This window comes from Protopterus annectens, chromosome 6.part0 (assembly GCF_019279795.1).
Source record: "Protopterus annectens isolate FY-2018-M chromosome 6.part0, PAN1.0, whole genome shotgun sequence".
Lineage (NCBI taxonomy): Eukaryota > Metazoa > Chordata > Ceratodontiformes > Protopteridae > Protopterus > Protopterus annectens.
The window spans coordinates 1741674763-1741689745 of record NC_056737.1 but is presented as its reverse complement, the minus strand read 5'-3'; the positions used below and the strand labels follow the sequence as shown (position 1 = coordinate 1741689745).

Sequence of the window (14983 nt, the reverse complement as noted above, 5' to 3'; positions counted from 1 at the left end):
CAAGGACCTACTAAATGCATAACCATGGCTCAAATAAAATGCATTCTGAACTGATAAAGTGAAAATATATAAAATATATGTAAAAATGTATATAAAAATATATGTATATAGAAAAGTATACGAGCATATAAAATGCGAAAATAAAAGTAATGTATAAAAAATTTTTTAAAAATAAATTCTGAATGGAATCTGAATAAATATGAATATATAAATTTATAAATTTAAACTGAGACATAGAAACATGCACAATTATGTATACAGAAACATATATAAATAATGAATGAATAAATACTAAAATGAAAGGATACAGTGATATATATAGCTTATCTAGCTTCCAAAACAGGTTTGATAGAAATATAGCTGTTAATGCCAGGGGGTATATGAGCAGCCAATCTTAGAATCCATTTCAGTTCTTTATTATTTAGAGACAAAACATTATCACCACCTCTTTTATTACTTATGATTATTTCTAAAACTCTAAAATCAAACTGATGTGAAGGATATTCTATTATATGTTTCGCTAAAGCATTCAATTCATATTTTCTCTGTACATCATACAAATGGCCATATATCCTGTCTTTCAACATCTTTTAGTAAGCCCAACATAGAAGGCTTGACATTTCTTACATGTCGCAAGATAAATGAGGTTTTTTGTACAGCAATTAGCAAAAAACCTTGGTCGAAAGATGTAGTTCATAGTAGGATGATGAAATTCTTGTATCTTAGAAATGAACTTACATCTATTACAGCTATGGCAGGGAAAAGTACCTGTCTTACATCCAATAGGTGAGGCTACTGAATGGGTAAAACAATTGTCATTACACAGTAGCCGTTTAAGATTGAGACTATTTCTAAACATAAAATGGGGTTTATCCCCTACAATCAGCCTGATGTATGGGTCCATAATTAAAACCTTCCAATTATTATGGAAAATCTTCTTAATATTATTTATGGTACTTGTGTAGTTTAAGATTACGGCTACAAATTTTGTTTGAGTGTTCATAGCTTCTCTTTTTCTAGTTCTAATAGATTTATTTTCTGTCCGTATATTTCCTATAATGCTATTTTTGATGTTGCTGACTAAACTTGAATTATAGCCTCTTTCCTTAAAGAGTAATTCTAAGCGATCTGCTTCGAAATGTAAATCATGAATATCCTTGCAGAGTCTAGTTAATCTGATAAACTGAATTTTAATGATACCAGGAAAAATGTATCTAGGATGCATGCTATCGAAAGTAAGGGGGGTATTCCTCCAAGTTGGTTTTCTGTAAAGTGTTGATGTAATAAGGCCATATTCTGTAATGCTTAGTGTTATATCTAAAAAATTTATCTTTTCATGGGAACATTCCATGGTGAATTTAAGAAAGGTAGAGGTGGTTTCTAAATAAGCTAAGAAGTCCTTAAAATCACTCTCAGTACCCTCCCATATGATAAGAATATCGTCCACAAAGCGTTTATAGACCTTTATCTTAGAAAACGAGGGGTGGGGAAACAGGCAACTCCATTCCCAACTTAAGACAACCAAGTTGGAATACGTATTAGCACAGGGAGTGCCCATTGCCACCCCCCATTTCTGTAAGTAATAATTGTCCAAAAACATAAATGCATTATTATTAAGGACTAAATCCAATAATTGGCCTATTAACAACTGTCTATCATTCGTGAAGGACGTTTCTTCTAATAATAATTCTCTCACTGCTTCAATGCCTAAGTCATTAGGTATAGACGTGAAAAGATTTTTCATGTCTAAAGTAATTAAAAGATACTTATGTTCATTTAAGGCTAGATGTATATATGATAAATAATCAAGTAATTGGTATGTATCCTTTAGGATGGATGCAAAGGAATCAACTACAGGTCTAAGTAAAAATTCAATAAAAGAAGAAATGTTGGCAGTGACCCAATTATCTCCCGAAACAATGGGTCTTAATGGAATGGGGTGTTGGTTCTTATGAATTTTGGGTAATCCCTTAATTATTGGTATGGTGGGATTATCTATAACCAAATAATTATACATTTCTTCACTAATTTGTCTACAAATAAGAAGATCATACAAAACATCATGCACATTTTTAATAATTCTATTAATATCATATAACTTCATTCTAATATATGTTGTATCATCATTAAGCATTGAATACATATTCATATTATAGTCAGTAGTATTTAAAATGACTACCCCACCCCCCTTGTCAGCTGGTTTGATAGTAATTTCATTACAGTTGCTCAAATGCTTTAATGAGGTAAATTCTTCCAAAGTGAGATTATAAAAACTAGGTTTCACCTTGGTGGAGAATAATTTATAAAAATCTTGTTCACATAAGTTTAAAAAACATTCAATGTTGTAAGAAAATGGAGGCATAAAAGTGCTTTTGTGCTTAAAAATAGTATTCACAGTGGCACTAGTAGAGTCAACTTTGTCTTTAAAAAACACCTTCAGAGCTACCTGTCTGCAAAATAATCTAAGGTCAATTAACACTTGACTGATAGTATCAGGACAGGCTGGAATAAAGTTAAGTCCCCGATTCAATAAAGAGATATCAGCATCAGAAAAAGAAAAATCAGAGTAATTATATAATAGTTCAGTCACATTCTTGTTCTTCTTACTGGATTGTAGTTTTCTTTTGAAAGTTTCCTTTTTCTTGGTCCCCGACTCATTGATCGGCCCCTGTTGTAAAATTGTTGTTTCACGGGGTAAGGTAAAAAAGTAGAGGGAGAAGGGCCTGAAGAATTGTCAAGATGTGAATCCTTCGGTCTAGCTCCTAAATTACTAGGTAGTTGTTTCAGTGCTAGTTGGTTGGGAGGGGGCGTATCAGACACAGTGGAAAAAGTGGTGTTAGCACCCTCCAAAGATGTGGCCGGTAACAGTTCATTGTTGGTTTGAGAATCATTCATGTTACGAGCAGAGTTGGCTATAACCGTAGAAGTATTGATAAACAAATCATTAGATGGTAAATGATTCACATTATCATTTGTGCTACTTGTATTCTGAGTAACAATGTTGCGTTTCGGCTATACAAATATTTGCCGAGATGCAAAATCATGAAAATCTCTTTGTAGCTTGCGTAATTTTGTTGCTTTTAGCCTTTCACTAAAGGCATTGACCTGAAGGAAAATATTGCGCATTCTCCTGACACAGTATTCCGTTTTAAAACGGTTACTCAAGTCTTTAAAAGCAAGGTCAACTTTATTACGTAATTCAGTCTCTATCGGGTTAAAGTATTCAAGCAATAGCTTAATGTACCTGTATCCAAGGTCGATGTTGAGGTCCTGCCATTTCTTAAGGAGTGTCGGATGTGTTTCTCCATACGACGGCATGCAAAGGACTCTCATCCCCCTCGGCACAATACAGTAGTGTAGACATGCTTCCAGGTGCTGTCTTTGCCAGGCGTACCGCTGTAGCCTGTACATGTCATCTTCGAGCTCCTTTGATGCGGTGTTAAAATCTATAATATTAACACCCTCTTCGTTAGCTGGAACAGCGTTGTCTGTGTGTGACAAATCCAGAGCCAATAAAGGGTTTGCCTGTTGATGTAAAAGATCCACCAAAATTGCTGAGGCGTCCCTCGTCCCTGGAGAGTAGTCTAGTTCTATGTTAACATTTTCCATCGCGTATACTGATGGAATATATAAATACTTAAAGGCCCTTTTCTCCACAAAATGATACTGTACATCGTACATTTGAAAAAATTGAATGCAGAAAACTTTGCTTTATCAGTTTTTGGCCTGCACCATCCCTGGTGTGGCTGTTTTAGATGCTTTTGACATGGCCTGGGTGCTATATAAATACTCAATAGCTGAGTAAAATGCATTCACTTGTATAGGAGTATAGAATGAAGAACACCGGTGTATTTATTTATTTATTCATTTATGTATGTATGTATTTGCTAACCAGATAAGTGGGCCGTTGCAAAGGATCCTTTTTTAGTCATTTTATTTTTACGTGTGTTAACTGGGTAAATGAACAGGTCTAAGGACCATTTTCAGGCAAGACCCAGGCCACATAGAACAGACAAGGTTACTAATGGCAAATGACGACTGAACACTGAGTAAGCAAAATCAAGCTATTATGGGTGGCACAGTGGTGCAGTGAGTAGCACTGTCACCTCATAGTAACAGGCCATTTGATCTGGTTCTCTGCTGGGGCACCTTCTGTGTGGAGTATATATATCCTTTCCTATGCTTGCATGAATTTTTCTCCCACATTCTAAAGATTGACAGTAGGTGGACTGGCAACTTCTAAACTGTTCACATGTGTGCATGTTGTGTAAAAAGGCCTGGCAATTTAGTTCCATCCCTCCCTTGTCTAGTGAACAGTATGGATGGTGGGAAATACTGATAGAGTCAATGCGACTTTTAAATGAAAATGGATAGCTAATGTCCTTAGAGCAAAAAAAGTTAGTACGAGTAAGCACAATATCAAGTATGTAACCGACATAAAAATATAAAAAGAAAAATTATTGGTGGCAGTAGTAAGAAAAACAGCATAGAAGTGACTATAGCCAAGGAATAAGTATTTAAAGTAACTGTAGGGACTGAAGATTAAGAAAAGTATTTTATTAGCATTATGGATGGTATTAATAAGCTACTAATACTAAATTATTAAATACTGACTATATACACAGAGTATTTCAATACTTTCACCAACTTGCTGCTAGAATGCTTAAAGAATGATGTTACTGAATGTACAGTAAAACGATAAAGGCTGTGTGCCGGACGTTACGTGGCATGTAGTGGCCTGTGTTTCTGAAGCAGTCACATTTTGATTCTTTATATTAATACACCTTTACCTTCTTCCTAAATGTTATTAGATTATGTTGTATCTTTGGTTTTGCTGGCATCCTTTTCTAAGAGGCTGGTGCAATTTTACAGAACACTCCTTCAGTGTAGACAAATGTAAAGTTGGGTCTTACTCATTGGGTGGTTCCATGAAGTAGTCAGGGCATACCATAAGGATACTCTAATAAGAGATAGTAGCCACCCTAAAGCAGTTTAAAAATAAGTGAATTAAGTAGAAAGGTTGTTCTGGCAGTAACTGGCAGCCATTTTGCTTTATTTAAAGTTAATGGGAGTTCAGAGAGTTTGGAACAGTGATTTGCTGGAAGCAGTGTGACACAAGGGTAGGGGACAAGCAATACCGTGTGCTCTAGTCTGGCTAAAATTGCATTTATTCATTCACACCTGTAGCACCTTTTTATATACTTCCAAAAAGTGGCTTACCAATTATAGGGCAAGGTATAAACAGCAAGATGGCACAGATTATTAAGCCAGGATGCCCTGCAGTGGAGATATTTACCATTGTTTGTCACTTATTATTTGTATTTGCATTAACATTTTCATAGCTGAGAGACATGTTCTTGAGGGGCATTGGGAGAAATGTCATGGTAGGAGACAGAAAAATGCAATGTCAATGTTCATGCCTAGGTTAGAAGAATTAACAGCAGTCTGCTAGTAACTACAAACATGTGCAATATTTCCAAAACGAAGTAACTTACAAGTTATTACATGATATCAGGTGAAACATTAGATGGTATTACAACTCACTGATATTTGTACTGTAAGTTCAACATCTTGAGAGATGGTGTTCACTTTTATTTTGCATATTATACAAATAAGCATCATTTTAAATGTTTTTGTAAATATCTTAGTAAACAAGCATTCAGAAAGGATTTTTTTGTTGTCATGTAAGCTCAAGTATCCTGAATTAAACTGCTGATGACACTATATCTCTAGTTTATGGAAACATGTCTGAGAAATTATAGAGAAAACATAATTCTGGGTTTCTATGCATTATAATATATTATTAAAACATAGCTATAAAGACTGCACTATTGCCACTGTAAAGAATACTTTTTGCTGACATTGTTATAGCACATGGAGCCTTACAATCATGCTGTGAAACTGGAGATAAACAGGCTTGTTACGCATCCCTCACAAGTGTTAAGCACTAGTGTCACACTAGACATTAACAATGGTCAGCATCCACCACAGAACAGCTGCAGGAAGTGCTGACCGCTTTAAAACATTAAACATTCATTCAAGCTTTGAAGTGTTTTAACATGTTATAAAACTCATTGGACTTCCCTCTGGTCGTTTTCTGCGTGTCAGCAGTAAGTGTGTTATAGCTTTCAAAGTTGTAAAACATTTAAGTTCTACTACACTGTTTTTGCTTGACTATTGCAATACATGGAAGGTTAAGATCTGAGCACTACAAATAATTACAATTGGATCTCCGATCATAATAATCATAACTTGGCTTGTTAGGAGGGTACTTTTCCGTTATCGGGGCAACACTTGTAAAGAGTTGTTAGAATGTTAAAACACGCTCGCAATGATTTCACAGTGAATGTTTTGTATTGTAATACCTACAAAAGGCTTGCTCTCCCTTTGTGAGTGTTTGTAATCCCCCTCCCTGAAAGAATTGCACTTTATACGCTGTACTTTCTGTTTTTTAAAGTGTAAATGCACGCATTGTCAAAAAACAGAGCACTAGCATTGCTTAGGTGGAGTTATTTTCACTTCTGAAGGTGTAGCAGACAGTACACCCCAATGCAAACTGGCCCGCAACAATGCCCTCAAGTGTTGCTGTATGAGTGTCGCAGGAGTCTCACTGGAGCCTGCACTTGATTGTTTTAATTTGTAGCATGTCTTGACTGACAGGCAAAGAGTTGTCTGGGACACACTTCCGTGAGAGACAAGAAAATTGAAAATAGTAGCATGCAGATGGGACAGTGTGTCTGAATCCCATGAGACCGCAGTTCTTAATGTTCCTCAGATTTTTTATTTATTTTTTTTGCAGAAGAAAGCCTGACGTGAGCGGATGTTCCATTTCCATCATGCATAGAAAGCATTTTACGCAATTACATTACAACCCATATTTTTTGCCTAAATTTGTGCTGTGACTTTTTCACTGACACTGCCATCACAGTTGCTTAACAGCAGTGATGATGTGTACACATTTTCTTTAACAGTATGTTGTAATACATACTTTTAAAGGTTTCCTGATTTTCACCTTAAAATTTAATTTGATCTTCTGTTAAATCACCGAGAGGCCTGAAGTCACTCAGTATACACCATCACACAATGACGTCGGCAGTGCAGCACTCTTTACAAGTGTTGCCCCGATAACGGAAAAGTACCGTTAGAGTTCTCAACAAGGACATAAAGATTCACACTTCCAAATTTGTTCTTGATGTGAATTTTGTGACGTCTATGTCTCAAACACGTGACAAACTGATTATGATCAGATAGTCAACATAAATCCTGTGTCTGAACCTTTTCAATAACATTTAGAATGCATAAGATATTCACATTTGCTCGGTTTGTGTTCTCTCTTGATTTTTCAAAGAATGCTCTGGAATTTAAAGATGTACAGATATGAGAGGTGTGGCATTCCACAGCTCAAAATTCTTAACAGTTTTATAGTAGATGTATAGATGAATCAATACTTTTTTTGTTCCAAACAAAGTCTGATGGTCAATTTGCTATTCACTAACCAGTTCCATTGTAAGGCAAAGTAATGTTGTAATTTATTACTTAATATTGTGATGTTTTGTCACAGCCAGTAAGTACATCATCTACATACAGTATGCAAGAGACTTGCAGCAAATCCCCATGGAAGTCTGATAATAAAGACAAACATTCTGGGCCCAATAATACCCCTTGGATTACACCTTTTGAATGGGTGTCAAAGAAATTGAGAGTATTTGAACTGATGACCATAAAGGTACAGTTATGTTTCCAGTCATAAAATCAATGAAACATCTCCTCTGAAAAATAATACAGCTATAAAAATCACAGAGCATTTCTTTTAAGGAAACATTGTGCATCTGTCTGTCTATGTCAGTGTGTGCGCCTTTGTGTCCATGTGTGTGTGGCAGTCTTGGCCACTGCTGGAAAAAAAATAAATAAAAACAGTTCACATACCTAGGCAACAAACAAGCTAAAATTAAAACAATATATAAACAGAAATAGAAATGGAAAAGGTCCTATGAAATAGGAAAGCAAAGGTTGCACAGAAAGTGTAAGAAGTGTTGCAGCACTAAACAAATATAGGAGGAAGTACAGGGGCTTATGTGATTTTAGGGGCAACATTTGCCGTCTATAGTGTTTAACAAGTAATTTGGAAGACTGTTTAAAAACTGAGAAGGAAAGAAGGTTTCTAATATCTGGTGGAAGTGAATTTTAAGGGGCAGGAGCCAATTTTGTAAATGTTCTTTCAATGTATGCAAGCACAAGTTGTAACTTTTATGTCCAGGCACTCTCTTAATAAGATAACAGAAACTTGATAGAATAACATGTTTTGCATTAGCATGAATTTTCTGAAGGGTATGAAGTCTAAAACTCAAATGTCTGTCATTATTTTCTAACTTCAGTCTTCAATAATTTGCCACTAATTTGCCAGAAAGCCACAATTTTATCAAAAACAGACCAAAAATATAAGTCAAAAATCTGGACATTCTGTGAAAATCTGTACAGTTGAGAGGTATGACAGATACTGATGTACTAAAACAGAGGGATTGCTTGCCACATTTGTAAGACTTCACCATTCTGACTGCTACAGAAAAAAAAATAGAATCTAGAGAATGCATATTATGAAAGTAGCCACTAGGTGTCTCTGTTTCATTTCTGATGTAGAGTAACCTCAGCTGTTCCCAATACCTAATATATGTAATTCTTGTTTGGATCTCCTTTCCTTTTAATGCAGGACCAAGAACTAAAAACAGAACTTCTTGCATCCTTCTGTCCTGTGAAGATTACACTTTTTACAACTGAATTTGCCTTAGCATGCACTACATGTTCAGAGCCATTTCACACAGGCAAAACACTAAGTCTGACCAGTACTCAATCCTCTTGCTTCTACTGACCTTCCACATTTGGCAGTTAGAAATTAGTCAATATTTCAGGATAAGAATGTTTTCAGCGGCTCAGAACACTATCTTTATGCCAGACACCTTCTGACTTATAGTGTTTGTCTTCCCACACAAAGGTCATCAAAGTACTGTACTCACAAAACAGTGTTGCTATTATCTGTTCTGGTTGCTATGATGGATGCCTTCACCCCAGTATGCAGGTACTTCCTGCCAGCCATGCCAGTTAGATGGCAAAACTGCTCGCCCTTGTGTGGTACAACCACAGACAGCTGACTATCCAGACAGACTCAAGAAAGATACTGCTGCTGGACCTTCTGAAATAGGTGCTAGGAACTGCTGTCATGCAATTATCCTGCTAGACTAATACAGCAACTCACCCAACATATGTTCAAAAGAAGTGACAGAGATTCACAAAACAGCCAAGATGTAAAGGAGGACTGGGCAGAGGACTTGCATAATTGGGTATGGACAGAGTTGGAAATCCTCTCACCTTACTGTATGCCTATATTTGCCTGTTTTATTTTATTTTAATTTATTCAACCTTTGTTGGCCAGGTTAGTCCCACTAGATCGGTGGCCTTTTTTCAGGGGAGAGGTGAGGTGGCATTTATATTGTTTGGGGAAATTTGGCCAGGACATTGGGGCACTTCCCTTACTCTTTTTGATAGGTGTTGTGGGATATTTTACATCCACCTGAGCTACCACCAACTTAACCAGATTGAGCCTTGGTTTAACTTCTCATCCAAAGGACAACACACTCATGAGTGAGGTATCCCGCATGCTATACTGCATTTTAAGTAACAGCATTGCTTAAGCTGCACTGCAGCATAAGGGGAATCAATCTCCTGGTGTGGGAATAGAAACCACAGCCTTCTGTACCAAAGGTTTAACCCAAACTTTGGCGGAATATCCAAATAACTTTACCAGTTACGTCAGCTATATTTCCTGTAAAGGATTAAAAAAAATCATAAGACAGATGGTTGAAGAACTACAACTAGTAAAAATAATGTTGGGCAAGTATAATGGGGAACGTTTGATGAGGACTACACCTCAAAGTCTTTTTGTAGTTAATAACTGGAATTACACAGTACAAAATAGCACTCTGATGTTCTGCTGATGTTGGTAAGGTGAAGTACATGGTTTTCTCCATGAAAAGGTGGGATGCAGTGTCGATGCAAATAAAATTTAGCTACTAAGAGCTACTATAGCAAAACAAGGTCACGAGTTAAGATATGGAAATAGTAAAGCCAACTCGTTTAGCTTGTTGTGTCTTTCGGCTTTTCCCGGTTAGGGGTCGCCACAGCGGAACTCCAGTCCGCTAATGATTGGCAGTAAATTTTTACGTGCCATGTTGTCAGCTCTAACGCACAACCTTCAATGAAGGTACGCCCATTCACGTACGTCTCCACACAGAAGACGCTCTAGCTGAGAATCGAACAGGACAACATCTTACTGTGAGGCGACAAGGCTACCGCAGCACCACCACCGCAGAAAGCCACCTCGTTTAGTCAGGGTTACCTGGATCAATGAATGGCAGGGATTTATCTCTGTATGCTAAAGCCACCTCATTTAGCATACAGAGATAAATCCCTGCCATTCATTGATCCAGGTAACCCTGAGTTTGAATAGTAGTTCAGGTACTTATTAGAGATGGTGCAGGGGAAGGAAGCTTTGCCAACTTGTCTATCTTCTGAGGGAGGAGCACAGCTTGTGTGTGAAAACTCATTCCTGATGTAGAATCCGCAGTGCAGGCCAGAAATTACTCGAATGATAAGGTTTTTCTTATTTGTGAGTTACTTGGTATCATCTTTGATAACAATGTATTTATGTTTGGTAATGACTATTACTTGCAGAAAGTTGGAGTGGCTATGGGTACGTCTTGTGCCAATAGCTACGCCAACTTAGCTTTAGCTCAATGGGAGCCTGAAATAGAGATTTTAGCTCATCCTAGGGTGCTTTGGTATAGACGTTTTGTTGACTATGTTTTTTTTTGTTATGGGAAGGTGATGGAACTAGTCTATGTGAATTTATAGAGTGATTGCATTCTACCACTTCGTTTTTGAGGTTTACCTATGAATATTCAGTGGAAAAGGTAAGCGCTTTAAATGTTTATATTAACAGGAAAGGCATAGGTGGCTTTAAAGCATCTCTATATAGGAAAAAGATTAGAAAAAATACTTTACTACATAAAGGTAGTATGCATCCACGGCATGTGTCCAGGAATGTGCTTAAAGGTCAATTCCTTAGGATGATGAGAATACATAGTGATCAACGTGATTTGGTACAGGCTTTTAGTACTTTGAAAATAGACTTTCTCAGCAGGGGATATTCTGAGAAAGAAGTAAATAACTGTATAGATCAAGTTATGAAAGAAAGGCACAGCATAGGTAAACCTTAATTTTCAGGAAAATCGTATCCAGGTGTGGTTGAGTCATCTGATAGCAACAATATGAATATGAGGTTTTTGTTAACCTATGCAAGTGATGTCAATATATTCAGTGATGTTATTAGGAAACATTGGAATATTCTATATTCAGATAATAAGCTGAGAGAATGTATTTCTCAGACGCCATTGTTCTCTTTTAAGAATAACTTGTCTTTAAAGAAACAACTTTGTAATAGTAAAGATGATGTCGTAGTACTAGAATCACAACGTAAGGGTACATATCCATGTAGACATTGCCGTGTCTGTAAATTTCTATATAGTGCCCTCCAGTTTAGACATCCCTTTCATGACAGCTTTGTTGAGTTTCCTTTTTATGCTGATTGAACTAGTTGTAATTTACTTTATTACTGTTTCTGTACAGTTTATGTTTTCTATGTTGGTAAGACCAACAGGTCCCTTAGAGAACGTGTGTTAGAGCATCTTAGGGATATCAGTAATAGAAAGAATACTAATGCATTGCTAAACATGTAGAATGTAATGGCATAAGTCATGAATTTAAGTTTTTTTGTAGTGGAACAAGAGAGGTGGTGATATTTGTAATAAGACTGAAGCCATTGAGCAAAAATGGATTATCCTTTTTAAAGCTGATACATATCCAGGTATCAATGATATGGTTACTTTGAAACCATTTTTACGTCAGATGTTTGAAACAATAACTTATTGTTTTTTATATGCTTTTTTACATATGTTGTTTTGCTTTAAATTTTATAAGATAGTTAATCAGTATGGCATTCTCATTGGTGCATAGTTTTTTAAATATTGACTGTTTTATGAAATGTTTGTCTGATGAAGCGGCTGTTTGAGTGACTGTGAAAGCGCTAACCTGTTGTGATTAAATTAGTTGCCTTTTTCTGCTGTGTTGAAGTGCTTTTTATCTTTGTTATTTCTAATTCTGCACAGGTGCCTGCCTTCTAGAGTGCACAACTGTCTTGATTTTTTTTTTTTCAAAATTAATAATGATGCCCACTACATGCCAAACCCTGGGGTGGTCGCACATCATGCTCAGAGGGGTCAGGACATTACAAAATCCCTAGGCCTCTTGTATGTTGGGGTGGGGGGGGGCTCCACTTTCTACTGCTTAGCTCTCACTGTAAGAAGGAAAAAAATGAGCCATTGGATTCTCGCCTCTTGGAAGAATGAATGGCTGTTTAGGGCAACATAGAGAGCGGGGTTTGACTGCAGGGTGAAAAAAAGCAAAAAAAAAAAGATTTCAAAATATTAAATATCTGAATAAACGGTTCTACAATTTTCTTGTTTCCTTTCTCATTGGAGACTGCTGTAAATGAGCGATGCATTCGTTCCAGTGTAGTCCAGATGCTGCCTCACACTTTTGCTAAAACAGTCAGTACTGATCCAGATCTTCCTAACCAGTACTTCTGAACTATTTCTGATATTTGGCATGAAAACCTATTGGGTTGTGTATCTTGGGAATGCCTATTCTGAATTAAGTAGATTAATTGGACTGCTCATATATATCAACCGAGCAGGCTTAGCTTCACACTAGAAAGGCAGGCTCCTCTGCTGTTGTCGTGTCGCTGGGCTCTAAAAAGACATTAAATTTCTCCTCACATTATAGGTCTACCCATCGAGAGAGAAAATGCAGTTGTTTCATTTCCCACCTTTCACTAGATCCAGTAACCCTCCCTTAACTGTTTTACACTTAATTACAATCATGCAGCTACTGCTTAGCTACCTTCATACTTACTGAAGGACACTTACATCTGCCTTTCACAGTCTATTGACTCAGTGATGCAGATTAACTGTCAATGGCCGACAATATAATGATTCTCTGACATTACCTGTTTAACATTGTACAGCCCTTGTTTGTCACAATTCGGAATCTGCAGAGCGTACAGCTGCTCCAGAGGTCCACGATCATCGATGAGCCTCATCTTGGAGATTCGTTCTAAAATTTTGTTCAGCTCATCCAGGCAGGGAGTCTGTAACAGAAAATAAGTGAAGATGACTGCTTGGTTAAACAGTTCTCAGCTGCATACATCACACTACGTCGATAAGCAATTTGTCTGCAAATCACCCTTCTCATTAGCATAGTACTGCTCCCCCTGCTGCATATTAATGACAAGAGTAAAAACACACGGCTTTTCATGACAAGTTTTGCTAGAAGTGGTTGTTAGCATTGAATCTGGTTAATGGTCAGCAGCCTGCCACAAAACTGGCCTTTCTTCTTGAATTCTAATACCAAATGACCCATTTTCCTTGGTGATTACCAGCCTGTGTCAGCTCAGCGTTACATCAGAGGTAATCACGGGTGTCATGCTCAACACTAACCTCCTCCTCTATGTTCATCATCATTATCTTTCATGATCCCATCGACCTACTCTATTGGATTACTCTAAGATGTTCAATTGGCCTCCTGCTGAAAATGTGCTAATCAACTTGATCTATAACTAATCCCACAAACATCAAGGAAGTATCATTATTTGTTTCATTTCTTTTACTTAATCTGTTAACCTACTGCTTTTAATTGTATTTTATTAATTTGCACTGTATTAAAGGTTAACTTGTTTCCCTTTTGCAGCCATTCTTGCTGCACAAGGGTGTTCTTAGGTAATAAAACATACCTAATGCTCAGTGCCAACACTACTGAACACAGACCATATGATCTTGTCAGAGGTGCAAGAACCTTCACAGCATACAGGCAACCCTCTCACTTAAAGAGATGACCTGTAAGCACTACACTGCACCTGCTTCTTCGTGAACCAGCTGAATCAAAACATGCTGAGGCTGTCGAAAGATCACTTCCTAAGTCTCCTAGAACTAAGAAAACTAAGTATCAGCATAACTGACTCACCATATAATCCACCCTTTCATACATCAATGAGTAACCAGTATGCAGATTTTAAAACCTTAGACTGCCACTAATTCAGAGAGTAGAAACACAAATGATCTGGCAGTTGATGGTTCCACTGTCAGATACACATACCAACTCAACAGACTGGAAAAAGAGCAATAGCGACCTCTATGGAACCAAGTGCCATGATGTTACAAAGGCTCTTCAGTCCTTTATGCCAGGCAAATACGAATACAATATAGTGGCAAGTCCATGTGGGTGTGAATGACATATGGTGCTCAACCATGAAGGACGTGAATACAGACATTTTGGATCTTGCCAAGGATGTGTTAAATGCATACAAATCTCTGATCCTGAGGGGAATCTTTCCTTCACCCAGAATGATGTTTAAATGCAAACATAAAATGTTTGGCTTCAACAACTGGATAAGTAGTTGATGTCATTCTATGGAGATCTTGGATTCATCCAACTGGGATGAGATGGAAGAGTGGATAACTTGCAAGGGATGGCCTGCATCTCTTGTATCATGACTTCTGCTCATGGGCCAAAGCTCTTGCTGCCCCACAACACTTTTTTGAGGCCATGTGTCTATGGGACAACCCAGCATAGCAAACACAGTTAAATAATATTTTAATTTTGACCATATCAAGGTTGCTCTTCTGAATACCAGAAGTCTTTATAAGAAACTGCCTAAACTTGAGATTCCCCTACTACTTACACACCTCTGTCTGTATCATAATTGAGACTTTAATTTACTGTAAAGATAATACTCCATTTTTACTTGGGTTTAATACATGCATTCAAACCCAAGGGTAACTGTGAAGGAATTTCCATACTTGTCAGAGCAGATTCC

At 37.1% G+C, this 14983-nt stretch overlaps 1 protein-coding gene across 1 annotated transcript in view; it reads right to left on the bottom strand.

Moving 5' to 3' along the window:
• The window catches only part of IGFBP2 (insulin like growth factor binding protein 2), a 699259-nt gene that overhangs the window by 112677 nt on the left and 571599 nt on the right, over positions 1-14983 (bottom strand). The window contains exon 3 of the mRNA XM_044075131.1: positions 13118-13258. Within this exon, the coding sequence (XP_043931066.1) occupies positions 13118-13258 (141 nt within the window). The remainder of the gene's footprint in view (positions 1-13117; positions 13259-14983) is intronic.